We start from the raw sequence: 19,597 nt of genomic DNA on the forward strand, positions 1-19,597 counted from the left end.
TATTAAAAAAAAAATAAGTGCAGACTGCATGACTGGACTGAAATATCAGCGATTTTTTTTTCCTACTAAAAATACTAATATAAGAATTCACAGTGTCTTCAGTCTGTGTGCTAAATCTGTCCTGGCTTTGGCCTCTAGCTTCTCTTTTAAAATTTGTATTACTATTTGGTGGATTTCTTCCATGTACTTAACTGTAATTGCATGGATCTGATCTGCTTTCCTTTCTCTATTAATATGCTCTCTTTTTAAAATTTGTATTAATTATTTTTATTACATGAATACTCCAAATATTGTGTTTGAAAGGATGTGGCTGTGGTTAGCTAGGCTGTATTATATGAAATTCTAGATCTTGAATTGTGGTTTGTTGAGGATGGATTATTGACGATGATGTGTTCGTTTGTAAAATTACAGAAGGGCTTGCAGATTCAATAGTGGTTGGAGACAAATGCCTGGATATCTGTTAGTAGATAACAAAAAAAAATCAATCAAAGAAATTGACACTAACATATATAAAGTGAAATTTGACCTGCATGTGTCTAATTTCACTGAAATTCTGCCACATGTGTATTCCACCAACCTGCATTAGAGCAGCGTGGAGGAATAAGCTCTATACCTTCTCCTCAAAAAGGGAGAGAAGGCTTTAGCCCAGCAGTGGGACATTCACAGGCTGTTACTATTGCTACTTTTACCTTACTATAAAAAAATCAATTTATTTTAATAATATATAGTTACGGTATTAATAATCTCGGTTGGGATTATCAATACATCTGCATTTATAGACAGCACTATATTTATTTCATGTTACTCGAAAAAATCGTAATATTGTTTGCTAATATTAGTAAGTAATTAAGTTTTGCCTGTTGTGAACTTGTGATAATTTATGATAAATAGAGTTAAGTATATAAATAAGTACGGTGTTTCACTCATACTACTACTATATTAGCCTTGGGTACCTTTTATATGCCACAAGTCGCAAATTTCCTGCAATTGTGATATCGCTTCTCTTTCTCCATTATAATAAAACAGATTAATATTGCAATTTAAAAGAGTGCTTGTCAAATTCAAATGTCATAGAAAATAAAGATAGCTGCTCATAACACGACTACCAACTGCTACGACACTAAAAGATACTTTTCGATACAGGTTGGCAATACTTCTCAACCATAGATGATATTTCTCCTTAATAGAATATGAACCTTAAACTATATATAAATATGGTAATAATTACGTTGTGTAATGGCACCCCTGAATTACTCCGAAGAACTGTCGAGTGTCGACTGTCGACCCACCGGCCACTGACAACTTGACAAGTTTATGGTGGACTGGACCATTCGTCGCATTCTTCGTTTTTCCGCTGTGCGCTTACTAAAATTTGTATTAATTTAGTTTCATTTAAGAAAATTCAGTGAGATTTACATTTGTTATGAAATAGTTTATTTAGTCTACTAAGCTTAGTTTTACTGTTAACGAGCAATAACAATTGAATAATCATGGAAAACGACATCTTAGACTCACTCAATGATTTGGGGTAAGTGAAACATAAGGTTAATATTTTTAGTAATTATCACAAAATCTTGAAGCTATATTATTTTTAATTAATTAGTAATGTCTGAGTTACTGCTCCTATTAATTCTTAAAGGTTATTTTATTCACTAAATACCACTAATGACCGTCGCCGGTTTACCTGCGTGAATAATTTAGATAATTTTTTTTTTACTAAGGATTTTTATACCTATTGTTAATAAACAACTAATTTACTTTGTAATCAATCTTTAAAATATTACTAAATATATGGCGTAATTATGCTAGTTGTGTTCTAACATAAGTATTATTGTTTACTGATAAATTTAATGTCAAAAAAAGATTTACAATATGGCATACGTAATTTTACATATTTAATAATATATATTTATAATATTAAGACGTAACTAATCTTAATGTAGGGAAAAAATCAATAGATCTCAAGGCAAGAATGTATGACATGGCATTATGAAACTAATGTGCCAGTAAAAACTTTTTATTTGTGAACACTTATTATCCTAAAATAAAAAGCGATATATATTTAATATTTTAATGTAAGATATAAAGAGTAACATAAAACCAAATGGGCTCCCAGATTTATTATCATATTCAATCCTATTTTTCATTTTGTTGCTTATTTGATAAAACAGACTGGTAACAGAGTTAGTCTATAAGTTGGTACATTAGTATTCTAGATTGCAATCTTTATATTACTAGTGTTTACCTCTCATTTGGGATAAAAAGTAGCCTACGTAATATAGTTTTAAGTGATATAAGTTTGTCATAGCTTTAATTCTACCGAATCACTTACTATTTTTATCAGTATAAGATAATGATAATAGTAATGCTATTAATTCATCCACATATAGAATCTACTAATATTATAAATGCGAAAGAAACTCTTTCACGGTTAAAGTACTGAACAAAATTTAATAATATTTGGTATGAAACAAGCTTGAACGCAAAGGCCACAGGCTATTTATTTACACCTATTACCCCCTATCCCCTAATAACTAGTAATTTATATATGAATGCTTCTAATAAAGTACAGGAATAGGAATCTTTACTAAAATATACAACCCACACTAACCTAACTCTTAAAATGCATTTATAATAATATAATATTTGCATTAAATAAGTCATTATGCATGAAGAACTGGAAGTTGTTTCATCAATTAAAATATTTTTGATTGTGCTAAGATAGCAAATTAAAGAATAGATAAATCCTGAATAAAGAATTTAAATTCCTAAATGTGTAAGAACAATTTTAATATAGTTAAAATGATATCTAGGTTTTATTGATACCAAACACATACCAATCACACACACACACACACACGTAGATTAGACATTTTATTTTTTATTAATTATATTATCTACGCAGTCGATGGTGGCTCTTTAAGAGGACTCATGAATGTTTTTTAAAGACCAATTAGTTAATATGACTTTAATCAGCATTTCAGAATCTGCAGTACTGACAAAACCGAAATTATCATTTACCTTTTAACATAAAGTATTTTTTCTTTTTATAGCTACGAAGGTCCTCTCTCAGAAGAAATTGCATTCTCCAAAGCCCTAGACGGGGGAGCAAAATCTCTTGAATACACTAAACTGGTCCACATCTTAGCTGAAGAGCTTAAGAAGCTATGTAAACTAGAAGAGACAGTTAATATGATGAATAATACAGATGAATCGAGTTCTTTCTTACTTGAATTGAGTTCTTTTTTAAAGGAACTTGGTTGTCCATACAAGAAATTGGTAACAGGTGAGACTTTTAACTTTATTAAGGTACTCCTTAGTTAACTCCTTTTTTTAACAACATAGGTAGATAGATGAGCAATGGTTCACCTGAGGGTAAGTTCACTTCCGCCCATACAAATTGGTGTCGTATGAAATATTAACTATTCCTTACATCACCATTCCCCAAACTAATCTTCGGAACTAATATGTTATATTTCCCCCTCATAGTTACACTGGCTCACCCACCCTTAAACTTTAACACAACAATACTATGTATTGTTGTTTTGCTGTAGAAAAATGTGATGAGTGATGACAGCCTGTAACTACAAATTTTTATTATTATTATTTCAGTAGGAATGACAAAAACTTGACCGTGGATTGTTCACAAGGCAATTCTCTTAATTTCACAGGTCACATGTCTTCCCGTCTACAGAGTAAAGAAGATAAAATTCTACTTCTAGACTATTTAATATCAGAATTGATGGCAGCAAGGATGATCAGTGTGGACGGTCAGAAGGATAAGCCTGCTTCTGGAATGGAAATTGTTATGGTATTATACAATAATTATATTAGTTTCAAATGCCTCGTTGCCTGGGGTCCTAGGTGCAAACCCCAGGTCGAACCATAAAATTCTGTTGAAAAATTGCCTTTACAGCGGTGCCTCGGAGAGCACGTAAAGCCATTGATTCTGTGTCTGAATTCTTTCCAGTCATTCAACACGATGAACTCAAAAACTACCAAAAGGATTTTTATATCTGGGATCAGATGGCTGTGTGTGAATAATGTCCCAGGATATTATTATTATTATATGGTTTGGACACTAGTGTCCAGAGTGATTCATGAGGAAGGTTTTAAACCATTAGAGTTATATGTATCACGATATAAACATTTTATGTAGATTATGTTTCTGTCCCTGCGAAGACGGGTAGCTAGTATGTAATAATTAGTTTTATTTGTTTTCAGCAAGAATCACCAACTGCTAAGGACCTTAAAGATATCTTAATAACGTTGAAATTCAACAAGCCCCCGCCAAATATAACGCCTGAGATATTATTTTCAAAGTTAGAAGCAAAATTGAAGGACACCATACAAAAAGAAGGTATGTTATTTTTTTTTTAAATTTAAATGACTAATTAAATATAATAAAACGCCATATGTTCATTGCTTTTTTTTTAATTGAGTTCTATATATGTAGTTTTTGTATAGATTAAAAATTAGCTTGTTTCATCTGGCTCAGCTGTACTATTCTGTAAGAACTTCATTACTGACCCGTGAAATGTTGATAACTCACATACCAATTGTATAAACTTCTCTTTAGGTGATCAACTAGTCGGTAAACCATTATACAATAAGTCGATATCAGAAAATGATTGGAAACAATTAGACACAACATTCAAAGAGATGTATGAAGAATATAGATTGAGAAGAGAAACACTAATAACAAGATTGGAGTGCACTATACAAAGTTTCGAGGTAATTTTTTGTACAATATATTCCAACGGCAGAAGTAAAGATTTGTATATTATATACATTTTTCATGTCCCATGTGATTTGCTAATACCTCTGCTATGTTAATTAAAGAACGCCAATTAAAATTAACATTAACAGACATATTTTTAACTAAGAAGTATTGATTAATTAGGATTAAATGGGACTGAGTTTTATGAGTACTTGTTCTGAACTGTACTGTTTAGGTAGATTTTTCTAGTTCCTTCAGAAAAGACAAATCAAATAGTAACAATAAATGGGTAACAATTATGAAAGATGCCTAGGCTGCCCCTCCTATTATGCACTACAATATTTCTTGTATATATCTTTATTTATAATATTTATCCACTTAAATGTTACTACCAAAGTTTTATTATTTTATTAATACCATAGATAAATAATCTAGATTCTGGAAAAATCCTGTATGTCCAATTTAAGGTCAAAGTTGTTTACTTATTTTTGCTATTGGAATAGACAACAGTTTTTTTATATCTTTATTCTATTGTCATAGACAACATAAAAATTATATAATAACTTTACAATTTCAGTGGTCTGATCGTTTAAAAGCGAAGAGAGACAGCATCCAGTCAACATATAGACCGAAGAGGGAACATTTGAAAGTCAAACCTGATGTCAAGTTGTCAGACTTCCTGGCAGCGAGAACAACGCTGTTACAAGTCGAGAAGACATCCAGTGCGAGCGTCAGGAAGAACACAATGAGTGATGTTAACAAAGTTCTCATAGGAAGAGTAAGCTGTAACTTTTTATGACTTAAAAACGTACCATTTTATTATTTTACATGCTAATTTTCCATTTCACCGCATTGGAGCTGCGTGGTGGAATAAGCTCCAAACCTTCTCTTCAAAAAGGGATAGGAGGCCTTCAGCCCAGCAGTGGAACATTCACAGGCTGTTATGGTACATGCTAATTTCTGGAATATACTAATGTGTACATATACATTGTACTTGGTGGTAAGGCTTTGTCATATATACCACCACCAAACAACAATGATTTGTATTGATGTGTTCCATTTTGAAGTGTGCTGGTAAAACTAGAGGGCACTAAAGAAATAACATCTTAGTCGCCAAGGTTGATGGCTATTTGGCGATGAAAAAGATGGTTATTATTTCTTACCGTGCCAATGTCTATGAGTAGTGGTACCCACTTACAATTTGGTTTGCCCATCCGCCTACGTATTTTAATGTAATATAATTTTATATTTCTAGGTTCCTGATAGGGGAGGACGTCCCAATGAACAACAGCCTCCTCCACCGGAAATGCCTTCCTGGCAACAGAGGTCCGCGGGCCCGCAGGTATTGAACTTCTATTCTAATCGCATGTGGCTGCAATTCGCAATTTATGATTGTGCGTCTCGTGTAGTCAATTCTTTCTTTTTAACCCTGGACGCAAAAAGAGGCGTTTTATTTATATTTGTGTTCTAAGCATAATTCTTTTGGTAAGTTTCGTAAATTGTTATATGTAAATAATAACAAGTTTTAGCAATGTTTTTTTCATAAATATATAAATATGCAGTTTCATGAATCAGTCTTAAGTTATGATTGGCTTCATATTTTGATCTTTTTTCATTTAAAATTTTACTTCAAATGAAATAAAACCTATGCTGATAATATGTTTGCCTGTAATTTCCAAGCGTGGTGGTCGTGGAGGCGGAGGTGGAGCGCCGGGGGGTGTAGGTGGCGGAGATAGGGGACGCGGCGGTGGTCGCGGTGGCGGTCGTGGTGGCGACGGCCAGCAGCGCTGGGGAACTTCCCGAGGCGGTGGTCGAGGAGGACGTGTTCAAGGAGGATATAACCAATCCGGTGATCAGAGGTACAATCACCTTCCTTCGTAGCCTTGCAATTTAAAATTGACGCCAAAAAGTGACTAATTCCATAATTTCATTCAAACAATACTATATTTACGACAAATAGACAAAGTAAAGACTAATAAACAACCTGGACATTGAATTGACGTTTACATATCATTGGCCGAGATCTTGTATAATCTATGTCTTAATTATGGATTGAAACTTATCTTTTTTCTTTATATAAATACTAGCTGACCCGTGGCCACTTCGTTGGACGGTAAACATTTTTACTTGTGATGAAATTATTATTGTGGTTCGGTTAGTGCTATGATTTATTTTCTGACTGCCAAAAGTCTCGTTGGGCGAAAATTTATTAAATTTTTTTTAATTTTTCGGATTAATATATAGCCTATGACACTTACAAATAATGTGGATTTCTATCGGTAAAAGAATTTTCAGAATTGGTTCAGTAGATCCAGAGATTACCCCCTACAACCTCACAAACTTGACTTTGACGAGCCGGTTGGCGTAGTTGGTAGATACTTGCCTTTCACGCCGAAGCTTGTGGGTTCGATTCCCACCCAGGACAGACATTTGTGTTCATGAACATGTCTGTTTGTCTTGAGTCTGGGTGTAATTATCTATATAAGTATGTATTTACAAAAGAAAAGTATGTGTAGTATATCAGTTGTCTGGTTTCCATAGCACAAGCTTTGTACAAGCTTAATTTGGGATCAGATGGCCGTGTGTGAAAAATGTCCCAGGATATTATTATTATTATTTCTATTTAACTTTTAAAGTTTCTCTTCTTTCGAAGGGTTTAAACCTAAAACGCGGGCTGCAGCCAAGCGTTAAGGAGTGTTGCTTAAATTAAAAACGTTGATGATAAAGTGGATGATGATATAAACTTTCGGGTGATACGGCAGGTGTTAAGGATTACGGCTTTTTGAATTATATGGAGGACATATGTTGGCATTTGTAAGGTGTTCAGACTTTGTGTCAAGGATTTTGGCACGATACCTGTGGATGATAGTACTATTGGGACTATGTGTACTGTTTGTGCTTTCCATTGCGTTTTAATTTCTATGGCGAGATCTTGATATTTATTTAACTTTTCAGATATTGTGGTTTGTATGTTATGTGAATTAGGAACGGCTATATCGATAAGATAAACGATTCTATTGATTTTATCATGGACGGTAATATCTGGTCTATTATAACAGATAGTTTTGTCAGTTATTATTGTTCTATCCCAGTAGATTTTGTGGTTTCTGTTGTCTAATACACTTTCCGGTTTATATTTGTAATATGGATTCATTTCTGTTATAAGTTTATATTTGTATGCTAGATGTTGGTGTATGATTGCAGCCACTTGATCATGTCGATGCTTATAATCGGTCTGTGCGAGAGATTTGCAAGCCCCCGTTATGTGTTGAATAGTTTCAGAGGCTGCGTTACAGTGTCTACATAAGTCAGTAGGTTGATTATGATCCTTCATTACGTACTTTCTATAGTTACGAGTTGCTATTATTTGGTCTTGAATGGCGAGCATAAAACCTTCGGTCTCAGGGAACAGTTCACCTCGTTTGAGCCATTCGTTCGACTTCTCTTTGTCGACGTGAGGTTGGTTCAAATAGGCTCGGTGCCACCCATGCAGTGTTTTTTCAGCCCATGCCAACATTTGTTGTTGTGTACTGATGATATGTTCATTTACTTGAGTGTTTTTGTCATGTAGGTTTAATGGTGTAAGCTTTTTGTCTATTTCTGTTGCGTGTCTATGTAGAGGTGAGTGTTCGGATTTATCATGGAAGTATGCTCTGAGTGAGAGTATCTGCTTATTGTGTAAATTGTGTATGTCTATTAATCCCCTTCCTCCTTCTTTGCGTGGTAGTGTGAGCCTTTGAATACAAGATTTTGGATGATGTTTCCTATATTTAGTGAAGTGAGTGTTTATAGTACGCTGCAATTTTTTTATGTCACTTTTTGACCATTGTATTATTCCGAAAGAGTACGTAAGTAAGGGTATGGCAAATGTGTTAATAGCTTTTATTGTGTTTTTAGAGTTAAGGTGTGTCTTTAATACGAGATTTAATCGGTGCGAGAATTTTGTAAGCAGTTCTTGTTTTGTCGTAGTTTGTAGTATTTGCCTAGATTGTTTAAAACCAAGGTATTTATATGTGCTTTTTTCATCCATTGGTTCAATTTGTTCACCAGTTTCGAGTGTGTAGCTATTATTAAGGATTTTTCCTTTCGAGATTGACAGAATTTTGCACTTGTCGACACCGAATTTCATATGAATATCTTGGGAGAACTGTTCCGTAATGCTTGCTAACTCAAGCAGCGTGTTTTTGTCAGTGGAGTAAAGTTTTATATCGTCCATGTACATGAGGTGTGATAAGTTATATTGGGTGTTATTACCGTAAAGTGTGAATCCAGTATTGGTTTTATTTAACAAGAGTGAAAGAGGATTTAAGGCCAAGCAAAACCAGAGGGGGCTCAGAGCGTCTCCTTGAAAAATTCCTCGTTGGATACGAATTGGTTCAGTAGTTAGAGATTTCATGGACGATTGTTTTATTTTTAATACAGTTTGCCAGTTTTGCATCGAATTTTGAAGAAATGATATGAGGGTTGGGTTTATTTTATACAATTTTAAGACATACAATAACCAGCTATGCGGGACTGAATCAAAGGCTTTTTGATAATCAATAAACATAGTATGGATATCTGTTTTTGATTTTACCGCACTACTTAAAATGATTGCATCAAAAGTAAGCTGCTCCTTACAACCTTGGCTATTTTTTCTACACCCCTTTTGCTGTTCGGCTAATATATTATGTTTAGTTAAATGTTTGTTTATTTCTTCACTTATGCAAGCTGATAAAATTTTATATATGGTTTGTAAGCAAGTTATTGGTCGGTATTTATCTGGATTTGTGGTATCATGTTTATCTTTAGGTACTAAGTATGTGATTCAATGTGTTATATATTTCGGTAGTAAATGTGGTGATTGAATGAATGTATTTAAGTACTTATGTATGTGTGAGTGTATGCTACTAAATTTCTTGTACCAATAGTTGTGAATATTGTCTGAGCCTGGGGATTTTCAATTGTGCATTCGTTTGATGACATCTATAAATGTTTCTATTGGTATGAAGTTGAACTCCATCTCTGGAATATGTGTAGTTATTTCGTTAACCAAGTCTGCATGTTCATTATGTTCTATGGGGTTTTCCCATGTCTTAGCCCAGAATTGTCGAAATATTTCAGGGGGAGGTATTTCTAGATTTTGCTCATTATCTTTGCAGTTAGATAATAAATTTCTATAGAAGATTTTTTCATTGTTAGCAAATGTTTTGTTTTCTATTTTACGGGCAGTACACGGCAAATATCTCTTAAGTCTACTAGCTGCTGCATTGAGTTTCTGTTTTAAGGTATCTAAGAAGTGTTCTATATGCGTGTTTGTATTTTCATATTGTGCGTGTGATTGATATTGTGTCTTTATGAGTTCTACTGCAGCTACTAGTTTTCGGTTTCTATTTCTTCTAATAAATTGTGTTAACCTGCCTATATTGACTCGCAACTTCCTTATTTTATTTTCTAATCTTCTTTGCCAGCTAGGTTTTCTGTATGATTTGTTTTGATGGTTGTTTTGTGTTAAGAATGTCATTTTTGTCCCATTACATTTAGCTGCTGTCCATGCTGCACAGTAAATTATTGTCTGTAGAGTGATAAAATCAGTATCAGTGTTTACAAATTTTGTCAGTATCATTGTATCTATGTATTTCATTATTAATGAAAACTTTTTAGAAGTCCTTTGTTTAGGAATGTATGGTCTGCTAGTTGGTTCAGTATCACAAAAATGTTCTAGAGCATGAACGAATGTGTTCTCTATTTCAGTGTTTACTTCTAAGGTCATATCATGATCGTGGGTGATACTTTCTATGTTTTGTTCATCGATAGGGGTTGATGTAACGGAATCAGTGCATGTAACTGTAGTGTTTTGCATTTTCCTAGCTTGTGAGTTTGTTTCTGAATTAGATTTGATTGCATCGTAGTGTGTAATATTACTTTGTTCTGTTGTTTGTAAATGTTCATTATCTGTGTCTTCCGTTAGTGTGAGTGTATAATGTAATTCATCTGCTACTTGTTGTTTAATCAGTGTTAATCTATCTTGTTTAATATATTTATTATTTATTATTGCCCTTCGTTGATCCGCTAATCTTTGCTCTGTAATGTGTGTAAACTCTGGGTATAAGTTTATGAACTTTTTTTTTTTTTTTTTTTTTTTATTTAAGTTTACAAAACTGACTTACAACTAGTGCATACAAAATAAAATCTACGCTAAACAGAGTGTTAATAAGTTGCAGTCTTCTGGATGTAAACCTAGCATGCTTTAAAAAAACATATTTAACAAGAACAGTACTTGTGCAATTACTAACTAGTTAATTATTTAATTATTACATAAACTAATGTGATTTTGTTTTAAGTTTATTCTTAAGAGAACCAACAGATTCACTAAAGACATCTAGGTGTTGACGACTACAATTCGCAAGCGAGCAAATACGGTAAATTGGCGAATGTTGACCAAGATTTGATTTGACATCAGGTAGGCTAAATATTTTACGATTTTGTAAACGGCTACCTTGACGCGGAATGTAGAAACTAATTTTAGCAAGTAGATCAGGTGCATCAATATATCCGTGCAATAATTTGTATAAAAAAAGAAAGTCAGCAGCTTCTCTTCTATATTTAAGAGTTTGCACTTTATAATTAATTAGGCGTGCATCGTAAGAGTTAAAATTCTTAGCATTTAGATCTGTGTACGCTAAGTAATATAGAAAACGTTTTTGTACACGTTCTATTCTATCAGAGTGCACCTCATACCCAGGACTCCAAGCAACTGAACAATATTCTAGGATACTCCTTATTATACTATTGAAAACTAATATTGTCAAGCTTGGATCTTTAAAGATTTTCATTAATCTTAACACCAGACCAGATACTTGCGAGGCTTTTGATATGATGTAATCAATGTGATCTCTAAAGCTTAAGGTGTTATCTATTATCACCCCGAGATCCCTTACACTCGTTGACTCCGTAAGGGGCGTACCGTCGATGTAGTAAGTGTGTTTTAGTGGTTTTCGTTTTCTACTAAATGTAATATGAACACATTTATCCTTATTTAGAGTCATACGATTTGCAAGACACCAACAAACAAGGTTGTCGATGTCACTTTGCAGGATTTCTATATCCTCTGGTGATTTAATTTCCCTGTATATTTTTAAATCATCTGCGTATATTTGATATTTGGATTTAAGTACTTTTCCAACATCATTAATGAAAACAAGGAAAAACAAAGGTCCTAGGTGTGACCCTTGCGGTACACCAGAGGGTATATTACATTCGAGAGATTTAAAACCTTTCATGGCAACTAATTGGGATCGATTCTTTAAGTATGACTCACACCAACGTAACAAGGAACCATGAATACCCATACATTCCAATTTGGTTAAAAGAATGTCGTGGTGGACTAAGTCGAACGCTTTTTTAAAATCCAGATATATAGCATGTACCTCATTATTCTTATCCACAGCTTCAGAAATATCAGATATGTAACTAACTAGATTAGATGTTGTGGATTTATGTGGACAAAAGCCATGCTAGTATGAATCAAAGTAAGGTTTTAAATGAGAATACATCTTTTTTTGAATTAGTGACTCAAAAACTTTCCCAAAAGTAGATAGTATGGATATTGGTCTGTTATTCGTTATATTATTAATGTCTCCAGACTTATGAATTGGTGTTATATAAGCAACTTTCCATTTAGCTGGGAATATTCCCGATTGAAGTGATTTATTATATATAGTTGTAAGAGGGTTAACTAAAACTTTAGCACAATTTTTAATAAATATAGGTGGTATTAGATCGGGTCCCGCCCCTTTATTGCAATTTAAGGATAGAAGCTGTGTTTTAACCTCATGGTCTGTTACAGAACATTTGGCGTATGTGTTATTAGTACATTTAATACTAGTTAAATATTTTGGGTTGAAAGGTGGTAACTTATGTGTGGTATCATAGATCGACTGAAAATTATAGGAAAAAAGATTACATATTTCCTGTCCTCCTGTAGCTTTTCTATCATTTAATATCATTTGATTGGGAATCGACTTAGAATTGCATTTTCTGTCTTTAAAATATTTCCAAAAGTATGTAGGGTTGTTACGAATATGGTCTGATATATTTTTTTTGAAGAAATCATAGCATTCAAATATCATTTCGTTTGAGCGATCTCTTAGGAGATCATAAGTGTATTTATCCATAGGATTTTTATACTTCTTGAATACTTTATGATATTTTGATTTTTCCTTAAGAGTACGTATTAGAGAACGTGAATACCATATGGGATGCTTGCCATCACGGGGTTTGGATTTTGGGGTATTTTTGTAAATAGCATTTAGTAAAGTTTCATAAAAAACTTCTATCATTTCATCTACAGAGCCACAATTTTTCCATAAATGTGCCCAATCAATCTTTGAAAGTTCCTCAATAACAGTATTATAGTCGCAAAAAGCAAAATTATATTTAGGTTCAGTGTTACTTTTAAGATAGTGTTTTTGAGTAGAATACTGTAGGTCTATTAATAAGGCTGGGTGATGACAATCAAGCGGAACTAAGGGTTTTTCTTCAGATACCGTAAGAAAAGATGGATGTGAGCTAAGTACTAGGTCGAGAATTCTATCGTTATTATTAGAAATTGAGTTGCATTGATGTAGGTTGCAAAAAAATATTGTGTCAATAAATAAAGAATCCACATTATTGTTTGTACGTACAGGTATTAGACTACGACTGTAAGTGCTATATTCCCAGACAATATTGCTCAAATTGAAATCCCCAATCACCACGTTTATTGTGCCGTCATCTGTATTAGAGTTAATAACTTGTGCAGTATTTTTAAGAAAGTAATTAAGTTCCAACTCCTTTACTGGAGGTGGAATATAGACACCACAAATATTAATTTGAGTACTTTGACCTATTTTAAATGAAACCCAAAGATCTTCACATACAGATTCCCAAGTGATTTTTCTCAGACTCTCAAACTTTTTGTGTATGGCAATTACAACACCACCACCATCTTTCAAATAAGATGAAGTTGTACTACGATCGCGCCTAAATACTGAATATCGAGTGTCAAATAATTCATGATCAAATATTGTATCATTCAGCCAAGTTTCCGTAAGAATAATGACATCATAATCACAACAGAGAACAGATAAATAGAGGTCCTCAGTCTTGGTCCGCAGGCCCCTCACATTTTGATAAAAAAATTTAATATTGAATTTTAAAACTAAAAAACACAATAAATGCTTACTCAGGTAGAAAAAATAAACAAAAAAGAAATAAGCACAATAATATAACCAAAAAATTACTTTAGACTATTTAAAAAATCGTTATTTCTTATTAAAATTGCAGGTGAATGCTTATTTTTACGAATATAAATGCGGCTATTTCGGATCCAGACAAACTCGTATTTCTTCTCTTTTGCGACGAGTCTCGTGGCTGCATGAAGTTTCTTGTTCGTTGGGGACAAATGTTCACTGACGTATATTGATTGCTTATCACCCGCGATGCCTAAATGAGTCGAATTGAGTTTGTTGTTTTCATTCTTTTTGTTGAAAATTTTTACCGCTGCAAGTATAGTATCACGGACGCGCGGGCTGGTTAATTTGACTATGATATTGCGAGAGCGCTTCGAGTCAGAATCAACCTTAGCAACGCGATGGAATTCTTTAATATCACTATCATCTATGTCACACGAAACGACTCTAGTGAGTTGTTTCACAATAGTAAGCAGGTTTTCAGACTTATGCTCCGGAACACACTGTATTTCAATATTACAGTCTCGAGCACGTTGCTCAAGCTGTTCCATAAGGCTGGCGACTTTGCTAAGTTGCGCACGTAGAGATGTGCTTTCTGTTTTTAATTGAGAGATATCTGTTTTGTAACGATCGTTAATGAGTTGTTGTTCGTCAAAATTATCAGATAAAAACTGCACTGTATTAGTTACTTGATCTAACTCCTTTCGCATTATAGAAAATTTGGAGTTTAAATCTCGCACTTCACCGCGAATCTCACTTAATTTCGTATTGAAATCGTTTAGGCTTAATTGTTGGTATTCAAATTTTTCATTCATTTCTCTACGAAGATTTCGAATTTCTTGAAGAATAGCATCTTGGGAGTCTATGTTACTTACTAAGGAAACTGGTGAATCTATTTCAGATTCTTTAATACTCTTGCCATGATCGGAAGGAGAGCTTTTATTCCCTGTTTTTGATTTCGGCCCTTGACATATTGGGCAAACCCATTTAGCTCGGCTCGATTGTGCCTCATTGAACTTAATACAGTCCGCATGAAAATGACGGTTACATGATGTATTTGAACATTTAACTCTCTTCTGAGTTACAAGTAAATTATTGTTACATGTGTAGCACACAACCATACTTATAAAAATAAATAAATAGAAGAAAAAAAAAAAAAAAAAAGCTCGGTGTATTCAGGATTTGATCTTGGTACCCCTCGATGTCTTTGAATTACAGTCACTTTTACTACCGCGCTGCTATTTGTGCAGATGGTATGGAGGTCGAAAATGTTGATCAGTAGAGTACTTAAGCTTAGCAACAAATAATTATCAGTGCTAAGTGGGTGGTGTAAAATAACTTTGTTCCACTAGCACTTAATAACAGCAACTTAGGAGTATAGTTTTAGGTAAAAAACTGCACTTTTTGGACACGATTGATATGAATTATGGTTAAACTAATTATAGGCGCTATAGTCAATTGCAGATTTTGCACTAAAAGCTATTAGAACTATTTTATTTTATTAATTTTAATCGACACAGGTACAAACTGATGTTTACACAAGTACTACGAACGAACGAATGATAATTCATACAAACGTTTTCTATAAGCGGTCTTATTAGTCTCTAATTGTGTTATTTTGAAATAAATCCTAATAATTGCTTCATTGCATTCATTTGTCCATTTCATACGTTTTCCTGTTAGTGTGTTAAGGGATGTTTTAGGATTTGTGGCGTTTTGTTGTATCTGAGTTTGGATTACTTGCAATTCTGTTCTAACTTCATCGTAAATCTGATCAATGGTTTCTTGTGATAATAATTTCTTTTGTATAATAGCTCTACGTTGGTCACCAATTCTCTGTCTGCTTACTTCCATATGTGGATATTTATCTATAAATTTTATATGTAATGAAGAAAGATATGAATTTGTGTCTGATTCTATATTTGTAAGATATAGGTAGGTACGTAGGATGAACTTATTCATTTCCATACTCCATTTTTTACGTTTTTTTACGCCACTGGTGGTGGGCACAGGTTCACTGACAAAATTTGTCTCCTGTGCAACATCCGCCAGTTGAGCACCGGTTGATGATGAATTTGGTGAAGATGCATACAAAATTGGTGATGAAGAGGGTATTGATGGGAATAAAGATTTGGAGGATGAGTTAGAAGTCTGCGTGGACTCTTCTTCTAACGATGGCTCGTTCGCCTGTATATATTTTTTAGTTTTAGACCTAGTTATCATATTATTCCCACGAGTAGCTAGGGACATAAAAGTCAATCACAGCAGAGCCCTGCATTCACTGTGATAAGGGTAAATTAAATTAGAGGTCCCCTTGTCTCTAAAGTTCGCATACTAACGACTAAGCAGCCCCTTAGCCATGGAGCCCTCGGCGTACGCTGTTCCACCTTGGCTTGGGTTGTATCTCTCTTGGTCTGTCTTCTCATCTTAGGCCAATCCAACATGAGTAGCTCTATTGGCATAGCCCTAAGAATCATTGAAGCGCACAAGCCCCACCACGTCGGCAACGTAAAGATACGTCGGTGGGATTATTATTATTAAACTTAACGTCTTTATAATATTATTATAGATAAATTTCTTTATTTAAAATATCCTATGTTTCACATCTACTAGTCGTGTTCGCCTATTTCTTTATTCATGGTGTCTTTCACATGTTTCATTTTCTACAGACCTCAAATGAGTCCCGGAATGAACCAGACCCAGCGGAACTACCAAACATACGAAGTGCCCCCCGGCGGTTACAACCAAGGCTACCAGCAACAGTCTCACTACAACCAGGATTATAATCATGGTAACCAGAACCGGGGTTACAACCAGGGGCACGGCTTTAATCAGAACTACAATCAGGGTTATGACAGTAGTGGGGGTTATAATCAAGGTTATTCAACTCAAGGTGAGCTGATTGTTTGATCGTAATCATTATTGATAGATAGGAAAACATATATGATTTTCAATGCTTTAAACATTTTTTGTTCTATGTATGTATTTAGGTAGGTTCACTGATAAAAAATATTTAGCGGGTGATTAGTTAAACAATGCTGTGTCTTCCTTCGAATGTCAAATTAATAATGACAGAAAGGGAAGAAATCATTTACAATTTATCCTCATTTCTAACGAGATATTTGTCCAGCAGGAGGGGGTTACAACAAGGGCTACCACAGCAACCAACGCTACCAGAACGATCACGATGACCGCGATAACCGCAGAGGCGGCTACAGAGGGAGACGCTAACATTTACTCATACTTTATAACATTCAATTCTGTAAACACAATTTTATAACATTAAATTAACAACTAGATATGAACCTTCTCCTCAAAAAAGGGAGAGGAGGCCTTAGCCCAGCAGTGGGACATTTACAGGCTGTTACTGATGAACTCAGCGACATATGACATCTTATCATTATACATTAACCTAATAATTGTTAGTATTCTAAACTTTCTGTACATTAAGTCGGTGCCGGACCGCAACTTATTAGGTTGGATTTAGTAGTACAGAATGAAAACAGCGCCATCTAGCGATAATAATCGGAATTCCATACAAACCTCAGTTAATGTCAACGCTATTGAATAGAAAAACACGCATAACTGTAATCTTACCCGATATCACCTCTTCCTTTCTTACATTAAATTATTGAGTGCGACATAAACAATTTCTCATAATAAGTTATTATTTATTTATATAATAGATGGACGAGCCGTATGATCTTAAGTACCACGCCAATGCGCCACTAATTTTGAGAACTCGGATGTTATTTCTCTTATTATACTGGCTCACTCACCCTTTAAACACGATACTCAGTGTATTGCTGCTTGGCCCTGACGCACTTGAACAAAGCCCTACTATAAGTAAATTGATATTTACTTACGAAATGCACCTGTGAAGTTTGCTGGACAGGAAGGGTGAGGCCAGCGCCGGTACGTTTCCGGCTTTTTGTACAAGAAACCTAATAGTAACTGTCGATATTTTTTATTCGAGTTAAGACAGTTTTCCTATATTAACAATTTACATCTATGTTGCCTCGTTGCTAACTTCGCGTTACATTAAAATTAAATTCTATTAAATAAACTTAGTTTTATATAAACACTAAATGTCGCGGCTTCATCTGAAGAAAATTGTATGTCTATAAACTATAAAACAAAATTTCAGAAAGTACCTCTTTTTTTTAATTTTTGTCCCCTCTAAAATTTCAAGTCTATGTATGTATAGCATAAATTGTGATTAAATCAATGTGTGTCATATATAGATTTAATATCAAAACATTGCCCTAAAGTTACTGTACAATAATTCTATAGACTTAAATCATTAGGTAGTATTTTTAAAACAGTCAACTTATAAGGTCGCAGAATCTGTGGTCCTGGGTTCAAATCTTTTTTATCAGCCCAACCTATTGGCATTTTCAGTCGAAAATTTCCCAGTAACAGCTTATTAATTCTGGATATTATATAATATTTTTTGAACCGTGCAATATTGTTCATGTAACATTATGTTATAATTATATATTATTTGTATAATTCGACTGTGTATACATTATACATGCGCATAACTCCTGCATAGCTGGCTCTACTCTGTTGAGTGTGTGTTTAATTATACTTATTTATGTACATGGATCGCTTTTGAATAAAGCGCTGACTTTAAAACTATTGTATTGAAAGTTATATAATTTCCTCTTAATAGTACTATTGAGTTGTTTTTTTAAATACAAACGGTGTTCAACTATTTATAGATATTGTTTTAACATTATCATAAACTATGTCGACAGCTAGATTTTTATATATATGAGATAATCTTGTCTTAACATGTGTTTTGCTTATTTAAATAAATACTTATATCGATTGTGTTATTTTTATTTGTTCTTCAATTTTTTTTTTTTCACGATTTTTAATAGGTCTGTGTTTTGTACTACAAACAAATTGGTTGTTAAAATTCTTAACGCAATAATGTCAAATCTAGAAAATATGTAGCATATTAGACTAAATATTTTTTACCTGTTATAGCCGAATGTTAAAATTTCATAAATAAAATGATTTTGTTAAAAATAGATGTATTATTGTAGATTAGCTTTATCCCAGACGCTCACATATTAATCAAATTAATAGTAACAGTCCGTAGATGGCCTGACATCGTGCTATTTATATCGCACTAATAAACATTTCAACCCTAATTTTAATTATTACAGATAAAAATTTATATATTTATTGAAAGCTAATAATTTAAATTAAGATTTGCTTCTATCTATTCTATCTCATTTATTGATACCACCTTGCCATTGTGCTCTCTTCCAAACAAATTCCTACATAATGTGCATCAAAATATTTAATAATATACCAAAAAGCTTAAGGGAGTTACCAATAAGCGTAAAAAATGGTTAATAGATAAAAAAAAATTACTCTATAAATGAATATTTAAAAATTCAAGAATGTATTGTATGAGTGAATTTGATGATTCATTCAACTTTAGTAAATGGATAATTATGGATATATATTTTTTTTTAAGTTAGAAATATCAGCGTTTACAAAAACTTTATCCCCAAAGTATGGTTAACAAGGGATGCTTTTAATATAAGTGAATTAATTTCCTTGTCGGTTCTCGGTAGAATCTACATTTCGAACCGGTTTTTAACCATGTCGATTTGACGCTTAAGGGTGTCTACCTATTTTAAATAAA

At 33.5% G+C, this 19,597-nt stretch overlaps 1 protein-coding gene across 2 annotated transcripts; it reads left to right on the forward strand.

Moving 5' to 3' along the window:
- Window positions 1–1,295: 1,295 nt before the first annotated feature.
- LOC126778489 (protein FAM98A) lies at window positions 1,296–17,888 on the forward strand. Of its 2 annotated transcripts, none has more exons than XM_050502101.1 (10): window positions 1,296–1,528; window positions 3,054–3,286; window positions 3,672–3,811; window positions 4,225–4,360; window positions 4,580–4,734; window positions 5,298–5,498; window positions 5,976–6,062; window positions 6,401–6,579; window positions 16,602–16,825; window positions 17,063–17,888. In XM_050502101.1, the coding sequence occupies exons 1-10, from the start codon at window positions 1,491–1,493 to the stop codon at window positions 17,161–17,163; spliced, it is 1,494 nt and encodes a 497-aa protein (XP_050358058.1). In that variant the 5' UTR covers window positions 1,296–1,490; the 3' UTR covers window positions 17,164–17,888. The 2 variants fall into 2 exon arrangements, with proteins under 2 accessions (XP_050358058.1, XP_050358059.1); XM_050502102.1 differs by having other exon boundaries at window positions 1,298–1,528; window positions 17,066–17,888.
- Window positions 17,889–19,597: the final 1,709 nt, after the last annotated feature.

This window comes from Nymphalis io, chromosome 26 (genome assembly GCF_905147045.1).
Source record: "Nymphalis io chromosome 26, ilAglIoxx1.1, whole genome shotgun sequence".
Lineage (NCBI taxonomy): Eukaryota > Metazoa > Arthropoda > Insecta > Lepidoptera > Nymphalidae > Nymphalis > Nymphalis io.